This window comes from Eleutherodactylus coqui, unplaced genomic scaffold (assembly GCF_035609145.1).
Source record: "Eleutherodactylus coqui strain aEleCoq1 unplaced genomic scaffold, aEleCoq1.hap1 HAP1_SCAFFOLD_38, whole genome shotgun sequence".
In the NCBI taxonomy this organism is placed as follows: domain Eukaryota; kingdom Metazoa; phylum Chordata; class Amphibia; order Anura; family Eleutherodactylidae; genus Eleutherodactylus; species Eleutherodactylus coqui.
Window position 1 is genome coordinate 1,472,627 of NW_027102218.1, and position 19,118 is coordinate 1,491,744.

Consider the following 19,118-nt stretch of genomic DNA (forward strand, 5'->3'; position numbering starts at 1 on the left):
TTTTTTGATCGCTTTTTATTACATTTTTTCTGGGAGACAGGGTAACTGAAAAAGTAAAGAAGTAAAGAGAGGAAAAAAAAATAAATAAAAAAGACCCGATACAGCTCACTGTTAGATGTTGACTTAGAATGAACAGATGTCCTTGTAGAATAATCCACAGGTGCACAGATGTTGCAGGCCGAGCCAAGTCCCAGAGTAAAGCTAACTGAAAAAGTGCATTTCTGGCAAGGTTTCATTTTATTTATTTTTTGGACGACGTTCATCGTGAGGGGTAAATAATGCGCTACTTTGATAGCTCGGACTTTTACAGACGCGGCGATGCCAAATATGTATTTTTAGTTTGTGATTTAATTATAGATATGGAAAATGAGGGGTGATGTAAACTTTTTTTTTTACATTTGATAAAAACTTTATTTTTTTTAACTTTCCTTTTAAGTTCCCCTGGGGGACTACAACATGCGATGCTTTGATCGCTCCTGCAGTATGACGTAATGCTACAGTATTATGTCAGACTGCCATTTGGCAGGCAGTCTATCAAGCCACATCAAGAGGATGGCTTGATAGGCAGTCTGCTAAAGCAGCCCTGGGGGGAGGTTTGTACGGGGGTTTAAATGCCGCTGCCAAAATTGACAGCGGCATTTAAAGGGTTGAAAGCCGCAAACAGCCGATTGCAGCTATTGCCTGCGGGTGTCAGCTGTAACAAACAGCTGATGCCCGTGCTGTATAAAAGAGAGGTTGCCACGCGACCTCTCTTCATACATACCCCGATGCTCCAGGACATACCCTTACGTACTTGGTCGTAAAGGGGTTCTCCCACAGAGTTATCATCATCATCTATACAGAGGACAGGTGATGAATGTCTGATGGCTAGGAGGGTTCCATATTCTTCCTCATTGAACGGTTATAGTGAGGAGTCTGAATGGAGCAGCAGGGCACATGTGTGACCACAGATCCTTTCAATGTCAACTAACTGGCAAAAAAAGCCAAGCACCTGAGTGGAGGCTGTACAAATCTGTAGCTCTCAATCTAGATACTGTGTTGCAGGATGTATCTCAGGCTAGATAACATGTAGAGCTGCACTTCTGGTTCTACTTTAAAGCAGACTCTTTGCTTTAGAACAAAACTAAGATTTCTGGTCTGTGTGATACACTAGTTGAAAAGCACTATCCCCACCAGCCACTGAGGTAAAACCTGGATATGAACTCTGTATATGCTTAACTTTTTCTTTTTTAGGAGATCTTGTGCATCTCATTTTTCTGCTTGGCTCATACTTTTAGCCACTAATATAAAATTATTAAGCAATTTATATATAAAGATAAATAACACCAATGAAAAAAATTGCATGAAGGTGCTTGAATGTATAAAATACTGATCGGCCTTTTGACCATGTGCCAGGTGCCTACTTTCAGAAAATATATAGGGATGGGGCTTTAGGATGATTTTTATTTTGTAAATTAGGTTTTATTTGTATATGTCCGAAGTGTAAAAACTGTCCTAGCTAAGAAATGTGCAAAATGTCCAAAAGTCCCTGGCAGCGAAAAGGGTTAAAGACGTACACATTGGTAGAACTCTCTGTAGCGGCCTCTGGTCATAGCTGGGTTGTCCCTTCTGTAGACTTTAGCAATATGGTAACGCTTAATGTTGGTAATCTTGTTCATTGCCAGATACCGAGCAAATGGAACCTGACAGCATAGTTAAAGATTGTAAAGCAGCAATATACAAAAATGACGAGACCCGGACTCAAGAAAACGGTATAACGGATATAATAACATGCACCGCTGGAAGCTCTGGACAGTAATCCACCAAAAGGAAGCTTATCGGTTAACTAGGATGAAAGGTGCTCAGCTGGCTCTGTCTCAGTTTGACTGGAGCGGCAGCTCATATTCAGTCCTTCAAACTCCTCTGGGCAATTCATGGTTTTACAAAGGATACAGTGAGATCGTAACGTAAAGACAGCAGTTCACCACCCTGGTCCTTCAGGTCATATATAAGCTTCGAGTCTTCTCCGTATTTTCCAGTTAGTGTTTCCTGAAAATAAATAAACTAAGGTCAAAACGGGTGTTGTCTCTGCTTAAGGAGCACCCAAAAGTGTTGGTTGGTGTGAGAAAACACCCGAGAGGCGAGTGAGGAGACATAAGGCAATGCATGCTTCTCTAGGTAATTTATGCAAATAAGGAAGATGGAACAGTACGTCTGCAGCACCACCTATTAGAAGGAAATTCCTTCAAATCAACGTCTGACTCGAGCAAGTCTGTATAACAATGATTGGGAATAGGAAACCAAGCCAGAAAACCATACACAGACAGCTGTTTCAGGGTGTTTGCCCCTCAGTGTGTGGTAAGTTTCTGTGTATGGTTTTCTGCTTCTTCTCTGCTGCTGACAAGAGGACATACCCCACTACCTACCTGGGCAACCTGCCTATATTTCAGGTGGCTGTAAAGCTCATTACCACCACTGTGGCAGACATGGGTGCACAAGCCTCGGGTTACGGCTCTCATATAGCCAAACATTTTTCTACCCCTTTTCATGGTAGATGCAGATAGCTTTGCAGGATGTTACATTATTACACTCGCTAGATGCTCACAAGTACTGAAAAAAATCCCAGAGAGTTATTATCTGTCATGATCTCTTTACTGAGCTCTATCATTTTTTTCTTCTCGCTGCATTTTTTCATGTATTAATAAAAGCCGGCTATAAAGGTGGAGCTCCTCCTGAACGTAATATTCATCAGTCATTTCACCGAGCTCAGCACTAGTTACTCAAGAGCAAGCTGCTGGGAATCAGACATCTGCAGACACTAGTGAGACAGCTCTATTTGTTTTAGCCGTCCCTGAATGACTGTCTATAGACTCTAAAGGCCCATTTACACGCAACCATTATCGCTCAAATGCATGGGTTATTGTTCAAATGCCTGAATTTGCGCTATAATCTTTACGTGTAAATGCGAAGCCATCGTGCGCTATTCATCCACTTGTCTTTATCGCAGAGTTTCAGCCTGCATAAAAAAGGTCGTAAGTTTGTCCACTTTTCACTTGGTTTAAATGACATTTGATTGTTTGCCCTGCTAAACACAATGACTACTTGTTTACTCCTGAAGCAGAAGACAATGGCTTTTCTTCACACTAATTAAAAACCTCCCAGACAGAGAGATTCCTTGCATAAACACACGCCCACCTGAGCAAACATGTACAGCGTTTACTTTAGCCAATGAGGAAAATGGAAAGGATTTCAAACAATTATCTTTAAAGGGGTTGTCCCGCGCCGAAACGGGTTTTTTTTTTTTTCAACCCCCCCCCCGTTCGGCGCGAGACAACCCCGATGCAGGGAAGTAAAGAAAGTTTACCGGAGCGCTTACCTTAATCCCCGCGCTCCGGTGACTTCAATACTTACCGCTGAAGATGGCCGCCGGGATCCTCTGTCTTCGTGGACCGCAGCTCTTCTGTGCGGTCCACTGCCGATTCCAGCCTCCTGATTGGCTGGAATCGGCACGTGACGGGGCGGAGCTACACGGAGCCGCTCTCTGGCACGAGCGGCTCCATAGAAGACTGCTGAAGACCCGGACTGCGCAAGCGCGGCTAATTTGGCCATCGGAGGCCAAAAATTAGTCGGCACCATGGAGACGAGGACGCTAGCAACGGAGCAGGTAAGTATAAAACTTTTTATAACTTCTGTATGGCTCATAATTAATGCACAATGTATATTACAAAGTGCATTATTATGGCCATGCAGAAGTGTATAGACCCACTTGCTGCCTCGGGACAACCCCTTTAAGTGTAAATGCTCAGCATTTGTATGCAAAAAAAATTGTTAATTTGTTCAGTTGTTCATTCAAACAACAATCGTATATAAATGGGGCTTCAGCAATTATTGTTGTTAACTTGGCATTTCCTTATCAATGCCCAGAGAGGATCATGTGTCTTAGGCCAACTCATATTATACAATGGTGATGTACAGATGCAACTCAAGGCTAGGTTCACCCTAGCCGCAAGCAAGAGTTGCGTCCAAGACGCTGTCCGATTTACATGGAGGCAGCACATTGATATGCATTGGCAGATCCTATTTCTCTTCTGTGAACTGGACAGCAGTAACACACATCATGCGTTTTCTCACACAGATTATAATCTGTTATTTATTATTAGTCCATATGAAAAATCATCAATGTGCATGTCCTCAGAACCCACAATGGGGCCACACAGCCCAAAATACGCTATATGTGAGGGGCCTAAATTTGTCCCTCAATGTCAAACTTATTTAACGCCACCATAGAAGTGCTACAAATCAGCAAATTGTGGTTGTCTGAGTTTATAGGGGGGAAAAGAAAAAGCTGATCTCTCGCAGATATGAAAGGATGGAACATAAGAATGAGGGAAATCACCGATATACATCCTTACCTTCAGCTCAAATACCGGTGTGTCGATGGTCTCAGCACCGTGGCGTTTAAAACACTGGATAATCGTGTTGAAAACCTTTTCTCGAATTGCCATCTGCTTTGGATTATAATCCCTTGTGCCCTGGGAAGAGGAAACCACTTGTATAAAGCATATTTATACATTTCACCCATGAAGACAGTTGTCATTTTCTATTAGCCATCAGCTGGGCCTATTCTTGAAATTATTTTTCCCCCTCTCTTTTTTCATTGATTCCAATCAGATTCTACAAAGGTTTGTAATGGTCGCCTCCATCATATTCTACATTACCTTTGGCCTCCATTACATGTTGCTGCAAACAGCTTCTGGAGGCCCTTTTACACTCAAATGAAGCTGATAAGGTGTTAAAAGGACATTAGTGTCCATTACCACTTTAAGCAATACGATAGCTAAAACTAATAATCTTTCAATCAATTGTAAGATGGTCTTTGTGTGTAAATGGGCCATTACTCATTTCTCTTTGCAGGCAGCCAGAGAATCAGCATTGCTACTTGCTCTCTTAGCGTGATGCTGACTGCTGAAGACTCTGCAGCAAACCATTTTACACCGCAGCACCTTCCAGGCTAATAAACAGGGACTTGCGCACCCAAAGCAACCAAATCTTATGTGTACATCTACGCTGCAGAGTTTTCACATGAGATGTGCACATCTTTTTTGAGCAATATCATATTATAGGCTATAATCATTAATAACTGCAGAAGGGTCGGTGATCCGGGGATTATTCAGATTGCCAGATTGGAGACAGGAAGGAATTTTTTTCCCCTTAAAATTGGCTTCTACCTCATTTGTTTTTTTGCCTTCCCCTGGATCAACATTGGGGGTTAATGGGCTGAACTGGATGGACATGGGGCTTTTTTCAGCCTTACATACTATGTTAAATCTGCAATGTATTGCAGTAGCAGCAAAGTGGACAACAGTTTAAGACTCTAGAAAAAGAAAATCGTTCCCAGCAGAACGCTTTAATCTCCAGTCGGGGGAGGACCACAGTTATGCATCAACCGCAGCAGAACAGGAGCGATGTCCACAGGATCAATCCGACGCAAAGATAACAGCAGCATCAGCAAAAGGTTTGTTAAAAACTTTATTCTCCCATAGCACAAATGGCAGCTACGTTTCAACCTGTTGGTCTTTGTCAAGCTCAAGTTTAAGACTCTTTATCCACCCGCTGCAGAAAGAACACACGATTTTACATCTGCAATATGTGAAATTTATGTTGTGGATTACAGCCCCCTGTACAGCATTCGATCTGCAGCAGAATCTATGTACCCCAGGGCCCAATGCCCACGGATGGATTTGATTTGCAGAATACGCATAGGTCACCAGCAATTCAAAGTGCCCCTAGGGAAGCACTAGCATCCGCAACTGAATTTAAGCATGCAGATTTGATTTGCTCGTTTTAGTGCAGAGTCCGTGCGAACAGGACTGCAACGGTAACTAGAGGGCATCCTCTACATCTAGAAGAAAGCAGGTTTCATCACCAACATAGAAAGGGGTTATTTACTGTAAAAGCTGTGAGATTGTGGAATGCTGCCTGAGGACGTGGTGATGGCAAAATCCATAGAGGAGTTTAAGAGGGGACTAGATGCCTTTCTAGAGTGCTAGGATATTACAGGATATAGACATTAGGTGACCAGCGGGTTGTTGATCCGGGTCTTGCAGTCAGGTAGGAACTCAAACGTTGATCCAGGGATTATTCTGGCTGCCATTAGAAATTAGAAAATTTCTTTTCTCCAAATGACCTAAATTGGCTCGTTGTTTTGGTTTTTTTTTTGCCATCCTCTGGATCAACAAGGGGTTGGTAGGTGGAAACAGACTGACCTAGATGGACATTGTCTACCTTCAGCCTAACATACTATGTAAAAGAAGTCAATGGGTGCGGAGAATCCGCAGTGCATCCGCAAATACAATTGCGGATGCACTGCGGATTTGAAGATTAAAATCAATTAGGGAGGCTGGGAGGTGGGGCTGCAGATCTTTTTCTGCACAGTTGATGCGCAGTGCATCCGCGCAGACAAACCATTACATTCACGATCTCCCACTAATTTTTTCTGCAGGTCTCCTGCTGCGGAAATCCGCATGCGGAATCAAATCCATCCGTGGACATCCGGATATTTCCCGCCCCGTCGCTTAGCAATGACGCGGATACCCACCGGCTATACGCAATAAGATTATATATGGGCTGCGGGTGTATCCGTGACCATAGAGAACAACGGGCTCTTTGTTACGCACTTAGTTATTTACGCCTCTGTACTTTACTTTACCAGACTCTGCCTATGTGAGGTTCTGGGAGGTGATGTTTTTTGGTTTTGCTACTAAACTAGAATGCTGCAGGATTTGGGATATTTTACCTTCGGGGTCTTGAGAACGAACTTGTGTTTTCCATCATCCGCTCCCAACTGCGCCTTCAGCTCCAAGAGTTTGGCAACTTCTTCTGCAATCTAAGAAAGAAGTAAATAATCATTTATACTAGAATGTAAACATGAGTACATCAGTCGATACAGGAGACGTTTAACACAAAACTGAGTTACTGCATTATTAACCCCTTAGGCCACTCACACATTCATTCACAAAACGTAGCGTTCAAAATCGCGGCATTTTACTACGATTTCAAGCTGCGTTTTTGAATGCATGTAACAGCGTATTTTAACGCACTCCGGGGTGAGGAGGTGCGTTAAGCGCTGAAATAGAACACACAGCGCTTGAAAATCGTGGCGTTAGAAACGTGGGCTATATGACAGCAGTCTTAGTGACACGGCCCATTTAAAAAGAACATTTTAAAAGTTGCACATCGGTGAAAGTTGCAGCATGCTGCATTGTTTTGCTCTCGCAACATCGCATCAGTTAAAACATCGCAGATGGGAAGGAAACCATAGAAAATCATTGGTTTCGTAGTATGCTCTTTTACTGGCTCTCGCACCACGTGAGAATCTCACGATTTTCTTGGCCTTGTGAAAGCATCCTTATACTTAGGGCTCTTTGCACACAGAAGATATTATTGGTCGATTTTTGGACTAAAAAAAAAAAAAAAAATTAATAAAATAAGTCCGAAAAATCAGACAGAAATAGCACCCATGTTTATTTATTTCGAGGTGAAAAGCTCTGTTAGATTCTCGGACAAAAAAAAAAAAATAGCACCTGTACATGTACAGAGTCGCGTATATTGGATATCACACGGACGGGATCTGTGTGCTGTTTGATGCGAACTGCGCCTTACAATATCAGGCGCAACCTAAAAAAACAAAACAAACAAAAAGAAAAAAAACGCCCTTTATAAGCGAAGCTGCACTTTAAGGGCATGTTCACAAAGTGAAATGCAACACTGATTTTTTCCGCATGGATTCTGCCTCTACAATCTGCGGCTAAGCTGCGATTTCCTGCAATGTATTTTGCAGCAGATTTTGCCCTGTTAATGGGCAACGCTCCCATGCAGAAGGTCCAGAGCGATTCTGCATGGATCTGCATTAAGAAACGACGTGACACTACTTATAGGGGTATTCCGGGCATTCACAATGGATGACTTATACTCAGGATAAGTCACCAACAGTTGATTGGCCGGGGTCCACCACCCAGAGTCCTCGGTGAGACATTCGCATTGGTGGTCAAAGCTGTGATAGAAGGCATCACTTCCACGGGTTTCAACAACAGCGAAGCCTTTCTAGTGCCGTCCCGGCTCTGACCGCTGGTGCGGATGTCTGTCTCCGCTGCACTGACAGCGGGCCAGGGGGTCAACTACCAGAGCAGCAGACCCCCACTTATGTAACTATTGTAAGGCTTGACGGACAGTTAGGAGGGAAAGCCTCATGGGATCAGGGAGCTTTATGTACATGATGGATGGATGGATGGTATGTCACCTTCTATGATGGAGGTTTTTCTGGTTAACTATGAAATGTTATAAAGGTCATTACTGGGTCAGATGAGATGGCAGAGAGTGAGTTCTGCCCAGCGATGGACTGGTTGGCAGCAGCTAATGATTGGCTGTAGAAAAATGGTGGGAAATGCCTGTGGTTGTCAGGCAGAATCTGGTGGCCTGATAGTGGCTGGTGATTGGTCCAGAGGAACAAGCTTAGAGGAACAGCAGTGAGATATGGAGGTGCAGAGATGTGGGCCATCATCATCTGGAAAGGAAGCAGCATGCAGCATCCCGGTGACAGATCCCTGTTCCTGTCAGCTCTTGTCACAATTCCTGTCACAGCTTCAGATCATCTGTGAAGATGGAGGACCTTCTACAGCGGCTGATCGTCAGCGAGGATGAAGTGGTCAGTGAGGAACAGTTTCACAGATTTCTGGAATCCCCTGCGCTTCAGCTTAGGACTTGTCAGCAGCGCAGGCCAGGAGGAGCTGCAGAGGACATTGTGTGAACGCTTGTATCTGAGGAGGACTTGTCAGTAGAAAACCACCAGCGAAGCAAACGCAGAGGATGCCTTTTACCTTCATCCGATCGGAGGCAACTGAAACCTGGCAGCAGGAACAGTGCCCAGCAGATGCCACGCCAGTAGGAACAGTGCCACCAGATGCCAACACCAAGTCCTGTACTGCTGCACGTGCAGGGTACAGGTGAAGCTTTACTAGATGGCGACGGCCCCTCTGCCAAGTCCTGTGCTGCTGTAATGGCAGCGTACAGGTGAAGCTCTACAAGTGGTGAGACCCCCGGTAACCAGGTGGTACCCCTGGTTACTGGCACCTGTGTATAGAAGGATTTAGCTTGTGTACCAGTTGGGAGTGATTTCGCACGGCGGTTTTTGTGTTCGGTTTTGGCGGGCCGGAGCCAGGAGCGGGTCTATTATGGGGAAGACCGAGCGCTGAGGTGGCCGAGCGCTGAGGGAGACTGTTCTGAGGTGACCACTGTATGCAGACTGTCAGCTCTAACCACTGCTTAGTATCTGTCAGCTGTGAGATAACCACTTACCGCAGTCTGTGGTTGAGGCGACTTCTGCTGTTAATCAGATTTGGTTTATAATTACTGGTTATTTTATAACTGTTACTTTCATATAAAAAGAATCAGAATCTAATGATGAGCGGAGGAACAGAATAGTTAATAATGGTTACCGGGATGTTGGTGTTCCCCCGGTGTGACTAGTTGGGTGGTGGTTAGACATCCTTGGGGCGCCTCACTACCTCGATGAAACTAGTTGGGTGGTGGTCAGACATCCTTGGGGCGCCTCAATACCTCGATGAAACTAGTTGGGTGGTGGTTAGACATCCTTGGGGTGCCTCAATACCTCGATGAAACTAGTTGGGTGGTGGTTAGACATCCTTGGGGCGCCTCACTACCACGATGAAACTAGTTGGGCGGTGGTTAGACATCCTTGGGGCGCCTCAATACCTCGATGAAACTAGTTGGGTGGTGGTTAGACATCCTTGGGGCGCCTCAATACCTCGATGAAACTAGTTGGGTGGTGGTTAGACATCCTTGGGGCGCCTCACTACCACGATGAAACTAGTTGGGCGGTGGTTAGACATCCTTGGGGCGCCTCACTACCACGATGAAACTAGTTGGGCGGTGGTTAGACATCCTTGGGGCGCCTCACTACCTCGGTGTAACTAGTTAGGTGGTTGTTAGACATCCGTGGGGCGCCTCACTACCTGGATGTGTGGTTACATTTATGGAATCAAGGTAATGGAGAGGTGTGGGTACTGCCATGAGGGCTCATATTGGGCCGCTCTCATCCATTTATGGTTGTTTTAGTCAGAAATCAGTACAAATTCCTTGCATCCAGGAAATAGAGAATTTCCTACAATAGGACAAGACGCCAGTGAGGCTCTCATATTGGAAGTAGGACCAGCTCATTAAAGAAGGCTCCCGATGCGGCCTATATGTGCATGAGTTAAAGGGACTCGGCTATGAAGGGGTTAATAAGTTAATTTCCGTTGTTTATGATCCTGAGGTAGTTAAATTGCTTAGAACATAGCTGAGGGCAGAGTTGCCGGTCATTTTGATACCCCCCTTTTTTCCATTTGAGGTTGTCCCCTTTAAGGGTGATGCCACAGACGGAGTCTATCTCCTCTCAGTGATTTATCATTTATCTTACCCAGAGCAGTTGTCTCTGAATGCTGAGGCGCTCCTGAGCTGCTGGCATTAAGATATGCATCATGTGACTACATTGGCTTTATTATGGCCCTTTGGTCATGTGATGCATTATTCGGATAACTTGTTATTGGTTGGGGTGTTAATTCTTTGGGTTTCCGGTTTGGCGTTACCGATGGGATCTAAGGCATCCTACTATTATTTAGGACTATCCTCATTTTTAGAGTAGGTGGGAGGAAGGAATCTCCTGATGTTGGTGTAATACACTACTTAGATGAGTGTTGTTTATGGGGCATCAGGGTAATGAGGGTATGCACAAGTTTTAGAGGGCATGTGGTCAGGATGGAGGATTTTGGGGTGCCGCTGGCGAACGGAAAAAATGGTATGGCCGTGTACTCGGTTGGAATTTTTAGGTATTCAATTGATAGCATTGCGATGGTTTTTCTAATTGCCAATGTCAGGGGGCATAGTTTATGGGGTTAATTAGTCAGACATTATGTATGAAGGACGATTACATGGACGGAGTTGCAGCGGTTAGCAGGTCGGTCCTGTTTGGCTTCACAGGTGATTATTATTGGTCGCAGGTATTCCCGCAGGTTATGTGTGGTGATGTGCGGTTGGAAGGCCCATACATCGCATGCGCAGATGTCAAGGGAGCTAAAGCAGGATCTAGTGGTATGGTTGGTATCTGTGACTTTAATGGTCAGTCAGCTTGGTGATGGGAGCTTGTGGAAGCGGAGGAGTTATCATGAGGTGCTGACATCAGTGGATAATGGTTATGGAGTGATTGTTGGTAAGAGCCGGTCGGCAGGAGTTAGTTCGTGTGCTAGTCAGATTAGGTCTAACATCTAACATCTTACTGAGGGTTAGAGATGGTCGGTGTGAGATTAATGCAGCTGCAATCTTATATTTGCATCGTTTGCGGATGCAGCAATTCAGGGAAGAAGAGTCCAACATTTAGGATGCGGCTCATGTAGCTCAGTTTGGAAGGTAATGTTGGGTATGGCTTTCTTTCAAAGATGGTATAATCTGGTACCTATTAATTGTTTTTCAGGTAGAGAGTTTGATCAGGGACTGTAAGGCAGTAGTGTATGCCCCTGATCCACGCTCTGCTATCACATTGAGCTTACAAGGGAAGTTGGTGAAAGTATTGCCTGAAGTGTGTAGATCAGCATATGAGGTATGGCTGTTTAGATGTGACTTTGGGGCCTTAGGCTGGGTTCACACAGGGCGGATTCCCGTCGGAAAACACGCGGTTTGGCCGCAGCAAAAGCCGCGAGATTTCCGCCGGGAGAACCGCCGCGGCGGCTTTGAAGCGGCTCGGCCGCATGCTTGTCCGTTGCAGCTGGCGCTCCCAAAGAGGAGAGCGCGGCCGTGACATAAATAAACAAAAAAGGAAAGGTAAACAGACATGCTCACTCTTTTGAAACCATGGCTGCGGTGGCCGCAGCCGCGGTTTCAACTGGATTTACCGCAGCGGATTGGCCGTCCCGTGTGGACGAGGTTTCTGAGAAATCTCATCCACATGGCTGGCTAATCCCAAGATTAGCGGCCGCGGGCGGATCTGCTGCGGCAAATCCGCCCTGTGTGAACCCAGCCTTAAGGATGTGTCCAACCATGGGAGCGTTATAATAATAATAATAATAATAATAATAATAATAATAATAATAATAAAAGACGAAATGGGTAAAGGGGTGTGAATTTACTTGTTTGCTCATTTTCATGAGAATATATGCCTTGTTAGGAATTTGCAGGCGTTTAGGTGTCTGTGCCCGCAAGCACCAGGTTCTTTGTTGATCCATGTACCCTGTTTCTCCGGTGATAAAACCTACCCGGAAATAAACCCTAGCAGGATTTTTCAGGATGCTTGAACTTTAAGCCCTATTCCAAAATTAAGCCCTAGTTGCAGTTAATAGAAAAAAAAAAGTCAATGTAAATAGTGTCTGGGCAGCTACACATGGCAAAAGTAAGATCTTGTGGAGCAAAATTAGTAGAAGACCCTGTCTTGTTTTTGGAGAGACAGGGATGATGGACAGTCATTATCTTGCTTTTAATATATAATGGTGCTTCATTGTTTACAGGTGGGGTTTTATTGAAGAAAAAGTAGACAGACGGGGTTCATCTCAGTTTAAGTTGTACATGCGCCTGAATAATATGGTGTACTATATTGTGTGGATTGTTGGACCCTCCTTTGTGTACTGGGCTTGGGGAAGGGCAGCGGATCACTGTTGTTCTGAAAATTTAGGTTTGTACAGATCACAGTTTGACATTTTTTGGCGCGGTAGCAGATGTAGGAGGTGGAGTGGATTAATGGCTGAACTGATCTATAAAGAGTCACGTGGGCCTGGAGAGTCATGTGGGCCCTGTCCAGATGTTTTGATTTTACACGTAGGGGTTAATGACATAGAAGAGAACACATTGATATGTCGTGGGACATTGAAAGGGAGATGTGGAGCATTAAACAAGGTTCCAGATACAGTGATAGTTTTTTCAGATATTGTTCCTCGATTATTAGGGTCATTGTCGAGGTCTGTATATAGCGAGAGTATTCGGAAGGTCTTGTTCCAGGCTTCCATAGGAATGATATAGTATACTTGTCAGAGATTGTGTTGGATATTTTTATTATGGAGTTGTGTAGATGATTGAGGAGGCTGCGGGTGTTGGGGCGGCCATGTCATTAGTGGATGCCATGGCCTGGTGGGGGATTGTCGCCCGCATTAGGCGGGTGGGCAGGTAAACTTGGGGAGAGTTTGGTGGTGGTAAACTCGTGTCTGTAAGACAGAGTTTACATGAACTGTTATGGTTATTGATTGGTTAATAAACTTGGGTCTGTAAAACAGAGTTTACAACAAGTGTTATGGTTATTATTGGTTACATTTCTCCCCAAATGTTTGTAACCCCGTTAATAAACACCGCGGCCTTCTTTATCCAATATTGGTGTCTGTGTCGGTTATTTAAGAGTTTGGTAAGGTTTTAATAAAGCGTAAGATCCCATGAGGACTTCTCAGTCCACAGGGAGGTCATCAACAGTAAATGCCTCGATATATCAGTTCGTAATGTAGATCCACGCAAAGTCATGTTGAAAATTCTGTATGCAGATTTTGCCCACTGATAGCGACAAATTCGTGTGCTAATCCGCGGCAAAATACGCGCCAGAAATTTGCGGCTTAGATGCAGATTTCTGCCGTAGCTTTTAAGAGGTAGAATCCGCACTGGTCTCTGCCGTGTGAGCACACACTAAGGTGGGCCCAGTGGGCTTGTGAGGACATTTTGCCCTGTTGTCTTTATCCAGCTGCTCAATTCTGATGTCAGTTACAACAGTGGATTTGTGATGCTTTGTGACACGACTGCTTTGTTTATTTCTATTGCATAATACAAATAAAGCCTGTTAAAAAAATGTCAATGTGCCGAAATATCCAGGTTAGGGGGTAACGTGGATCCAGTCCCTTTAACTAACTGCATGCCAGTCTATAATAGTGCCCATGGCATCTATGCAGTTAGGGCACCATCACCCCACTGGCATAAACCACGATGGGTTTTCATGTCTACCCAGGGACAAAGCTCACCCCTAGTCTGCCATTCTTGTACTCCCATCAGACTCTGACAGACCTAATACACTGCAATACAGCAGTAATGCAATGTTTTATATCGGCGACTGCAGGGTCAAGTCTCCTAGCAGGACTAAAATATAAGAAAATACGCAAAAGATAAGAGAAAAAACAAAAAGACACACCATTCTCCCCAATCAGTACAAATTATGCACACATAATTGGTACTAATGAAACCAGAATAACCTATGCTATAAAAAAAAAAAAAAAAAAAGTTGTCAAAAAGTCACAAGCTTCAGCTGGTCAGGTGTCTGGCGGTGGTTTATTTACACATGCAGACTCACAATTGGCTGACAACTATATAAAGTGAATGGGCAGCTTTTGCCCGATTCTCCAACAGGGGTGGGGGGGTGCACACCAAAAGCAGCTAGGGCAACATGAAGACCAAACATGGCCCTGATCCTAGCAGTACACGATCACCTGCAGAGTTGTCGACAGTCGCAGGAAAGGACCGCAAAGAGGGTGGTTTGTGCAAATTAATCATGAAGTTGGTAGTTTGTGGGCGTTTCTTTATGTTTTGGGACGGGGCTTAAATGTCCTCTGTTGTGTTATTAGATGGAGATCGTGTCAAGTGACTCGTGTGCATACTAATGTACAGCTCCAGGATTTATACATGGCTGGTATCCACACCCAGCAGGGGGAACTCCTGGTAAAGGGCCTGATAAAGGCTGTTCAACCGTAAAACGGTCCTTGTCATACACATGCATGGAGGAGATAATGAAGGACAACGACTGCCCCTCGCTGGGTGCAGTAATATACAGCCAGGAGGAAGATGGAACAGGGGCTGCGGGTTACAGTCCACCTACAAGAGGAGCAGCAGTGTGGCATGGAAGTACTGGGCACAGAACTGGGCACCACATGCTCTGCACTAGAAGCTCACTGAAATTAAACCTGTTGAAGATGTTAGCAGAATCCCTTTTTCCAACCAGATCCAACATCGGGGGTTGAGAACACAGGACGCTGTACGACCCCTGAAGAGTCTTGTGCACACAAGGGGGCGCAATAATGCTTGTACAGGCAAATTTACCCTTCTATGTATGAGATGGCACCAGCACCAGAGCTGCACTGCCCATCGCTCCGTTCTTCCACACTATGTCAAACACACCACTGTTCTTCGCCAACAGAAGGGGGGCACTTTGCAGCAGGCACCAGGATTGGATGGTACAGGAGATGCCCCTAACAAGTGGGTGTAGTTTACAAATGAAGTTTCTGGCCCACGGGATAGAAGTGCGAGGTTAATCCCGGCACAATGTACATGTGCCGAGTTCGCCCGCATTGCAGGTTGATTCCTGGCCGTGGCACAGAGGTATCTGGCAGAAAATGACTGGGAACAGTGTGCACATAGTATGGATGTACATATTCAGTACTTCCTTCCATCCTCTGGGCAGCAGGTGTATCATCAATTATCCTCCCCTACCTGGTCTACTCTGGTGCCCCAACGTAGGCAGCGGCAGAAGAAGAAAGGAAGAGACCAGGCCGGAGGAGCGGCGGCGGCAGCAGAAAGGAAGAGATCAGGCCGGAGGAGCGGCGGCAGCAGCAGCAGAAAGGAAGAGATCAGGCCGGAGGAGCGGCGGCAGCAGCAGAAAGGAAGAGATCAGGCCGGAGGAGCGGCGGCAGCAGCAGAAAGGAAGAGATCAGGCCGGAGGAGCGGCGGCAGCAGCAGAAAGGAAGAGATCAGGCCGGAGGAGCGGCGGCAGCAGCAGAAAGGAAGAGATCAGGCCGGAGGAGCGGCGGCAGCAGCAGAAAGGAAGAGATCAGGCCGGAGGAGCGGCGGCAGCAGCAGAAAGGAAGAGATCAGGCCGGAGGAGCGGCAGCAGCAGCAGAAAGGAAGAGATCAGGCCGGAGGAGCGGCGGCAGCAGCAGAAAGGAAGAGATCAGGCCGGAGGAGCGGCGGCAGCAGCAGAAAGGAAGAGATCAGGCCGGAGGAGCGGCGGCAGCAGCAGAAAGGAAGAGATCAGGCCGGAGGAGCGGCGGCAGCAGCAGAAAGGAAGAGATCAGGCCGGAGGAGCGGCGGCAGCAGCAGAAAGGAAGAGATCAGGCCGGAGGAGCGGCGGCAGCAGCAGAAAGGAAGAGATCAGGCCGGAGGAGCGGCGGCAGCAGCAGAAAGGAAGAGATCAGGCCGGAGGAGCGGTGGCAGCAGCAGAAAGGAAGAGATCAGGCCGGAGGAGCGGTGGCAGCAGCAGAAAGGAAGAGATCAGGCCGGAGGAGCGGTGGCAGCAGCAGAAAGGAAGAGATCAGGCCGGAGGAGTGGTGGCAGCAGCAGAAAGGAAGAGATCAGGCTGGAGGAGTGGTGGCAGCAGCAGAAAGGAAGAGATCAGGCTGGAGGAGTGGCGGCAGCAGCAGCATCAAGGAAGAGACCAGGCTAGAGGAGCGGCGGCAGCAGCAGAAAGAAAAAGACCAGGTCGGAGGAGTGGCGGCGGCAGCAAAGAGGAAGAGATCAGGTCGGAGGAGTGGAGGCGGCGGCAGCAAAGAGGAAGAGATCAGGTCGGAGGAGTGGCGGCAGCAGAGAAGATAGAAGGACAGAAGATGATCAGTAACAGATTACCAGCGCAGCAGTACTGGAGTGTGAGGGAGTATGGAGGGCACTATTCACTTTTGGGGCAGCAGCATTTTCCTGCATTGGTTTTAGGCTGCCGTTACCCAAGTGACGTCACACATCCTATCAGTACCCTGCGAGATGTCACAGCCTTCAGTGTAAAATAGGCTTAGAACTCCACCAGCTCTCTTGTTGCAAGGAGCATGCACACCTATATACGGTATTGTTAAAGGGACTACGGCTCAGGGACTAAATTCTGTCGTGAGACAGGAGGGGGAGGAGGGTATACTACCCGCAGTTCCTCTCTGCCTCCCTTCCCATCCACCAGTTCTGCACCATCTCAGCCGGCCAAGATGGTGGCAGCAGTTATCCAAATACCTAATGCACACTGCTGTCTGGTTGGCCAGTGCTGATCATGTGAGCACCGGTAGTTTAGTGATGCACTGGCGGGATCAAGTAGTCTGAGTTTGCGTTAGCCATCCTGGACAGCTGTAGCCAGGAACCAGCAGATTAGAACAACTGCAGGTGATATAACTGCGGTCCCGGGTGGAATCTGGTCCTGAAATTGGAGGCTTTTACTCTTCTGGAAAACGTATCATGTGACCTCCGCACACAAGACTCAGTGGGGGCCGCGGCTGTCCCACCATCTGTATCCAAACTGGGAGGCCGGCGGAGGAACGGAATCATTAGGCCAATTTCAGACAAATGTTACGGACACGGTCCAGACGACAACGAGCAGCAAATACTGATAACTATTTGCCCATGAAAAAAATAGTAATAAGGAGATATATAATAATTTTTATATTATATATCCTCAAAGCATGGACTAAATACAGAGCTAAAACATACTGGTCTGAGCCCGGCCTTCCTCTCCTGATAACCGCCCTGCTGTTCCCACACAGAGTTTTGTCTTGGTTTGCTGTCCTGCATCTACCTACAGGGGCGCTGTAGCCATTTTCTGGCCCTATCAGGGAGACCGACACAATTTTATTAAAGGGGCTCTGCCATTAAAAAAAACGTTCTATACTTGCCTATTCCTCCCCAGGCAGCCTACTTACCACATCTACTCCCTGCCGACTTTCTCCTGGCTCCTCCAGTGCCCACCAGATCAACTCACCGCAAGTCGGCCGATTCTTCTCCTTCCTGCCGGTCAGTGTACCCAGTGAAGTAGCATTCACAGCCTAGCAGGGAGTGCCGAGCTAATGCCGAGACTGCGCATGTGTGCTGTCTCTCTGCAATAGTATAGGAACTCTCGCGGCGAGACAGTAACCTGCAGGAAGAAGACCGAACGCTCCATAACAAGAAGAAGAGGACCCGGCCGGCTTGCGGCAAGCTGACCCCGGCCGGCTTGCGGCGAGCTGACCCCGGCCGGCTTGCGGCGAGCTGACCCCGGCCGGCTTGAGGCGAGCTGACCCCGGCCGGCTTGAGGCGAGCTGACCCCGGCCGGCTTGAGGCGAGCTGACCCCGGCCGGCTTGAGGCGAGCTGACCCCGGCCGGCTTGAGGAGATCAGTGAGAAGATGTAGTCAGAAGGCTGCGGAGGAATAGGGAAGGATTGATTGATTTAAATGACAGCCCCCTTTAAGGCTCTCCCACAACACGAGTTATTCCCCACTGCACATGGGGCGAGCATCCGATTAGTGGGGTCCAACTACTGGAATGATAGTGAGAACAGGGATTTCGGGCCCCCATAAGTGAATGGTGGGGGTCACGCGTGTCACTACTCTTTTATTCATTTTAGTGGGACTGCCAGAAACAGCGGAGTCCCAGCACTCGTCCGTCTCCGGCGGTCCCTGGTACACGTCACCGTCCCTCTGTTCACTGCACAACACTTGGGACCCCCTATTCTCCGGATCGGCAGGACCCACCGATCACATCCAGCGGAGAGAGGAGACGTTACGTGTCAGACAAACCCTTTAATGATGTTCCCATGAGGGGGTCCCAACATACAGACCAAGGGTGGGCATCACCTCCTAAAAAACAGCAGGGAAACATTATATACAAGGAATCACACAGCCGGGGGTCTCATCGCGCACAGCTCCGGAGGGGAGGGTCTCCTCGCACATCCAGGGGAGGACAGCTTCAACACAGGAAGGTGCAGAGCCCCCTCTCATAAACTGGCGCCCCTGCACACACCTGTGGACACGTGACAGGCTATAGAATGAACGGCGGGCACTAGTGACAGGGGGAGGAGCCGCCGACCAGTGTGTAGATACAGGAGCGGTGACCCCTTACCCCCGGGCCGTCATATCCTGTGTAGGACTCACCTGCTCCGAGCCAGCCTTCTCCTGCTTCAGCTTTCGCACCCGCTCCGCTTGCTGTGTTACCGCCCGCTCCTGCTCCGCTCTCTCCGCCATGCTGACCGCACACTAAAAGCCGGTGCTGAGAGACGCGCATGCGCAGTGCCGGGTGAAGTGCAGCGCCGAGAACTGCCGGTCACGATAAGAGCCGCGCATGCGCAGTGCCGGGGGAAGTGCGGGGCCGAGAACTGCCGGTCACGCTGAGAGCCGCGCATGCCTAGTGC

General features: G+C 47.3%; 1 protein-coding gene across 1 annotated transcript in view; it reads right to left on the minus strand.

Annotated features, from left to right (window-relative positions):
• LOC136599622 (histidine--tRNA ligase, cytoplasmic-like) overlaps positions 1-19,054 on the minus strand; it is a 54,143-nt gene extending 35,089 nt beyond the window's left edge. Inside the window, exons 1-5 of the mRNA XM_066588809.1 lie at positions 18,862-19,054; positions 6,776-6,865; positions 4,392-4,511; positions 1,933-2,028; positions 1,557-1,682 (exon numbers count right to left, since the gene is read on the minus strand). Of these exons, the coding sequence (XP_066444906.1) occupies positions 1,557-1,682; positions 1,933-2,028; positions 4,392-4,511; positions 6,776-6,865; positions 18,862-18,951 (522 nt within the window). The 5' untranslated portion in view covers positions 18,952-19,054. The remainder of the gene's footprint in view (positions 1-1,556; positions 1,683-1,932; positions 2,029-4,391; positions 4,512-6,775; positions 6,866-18,861) is intronic.
• Between the last annotated feature and the right edge of the window lie 64 nt (positions 19,055-19,118).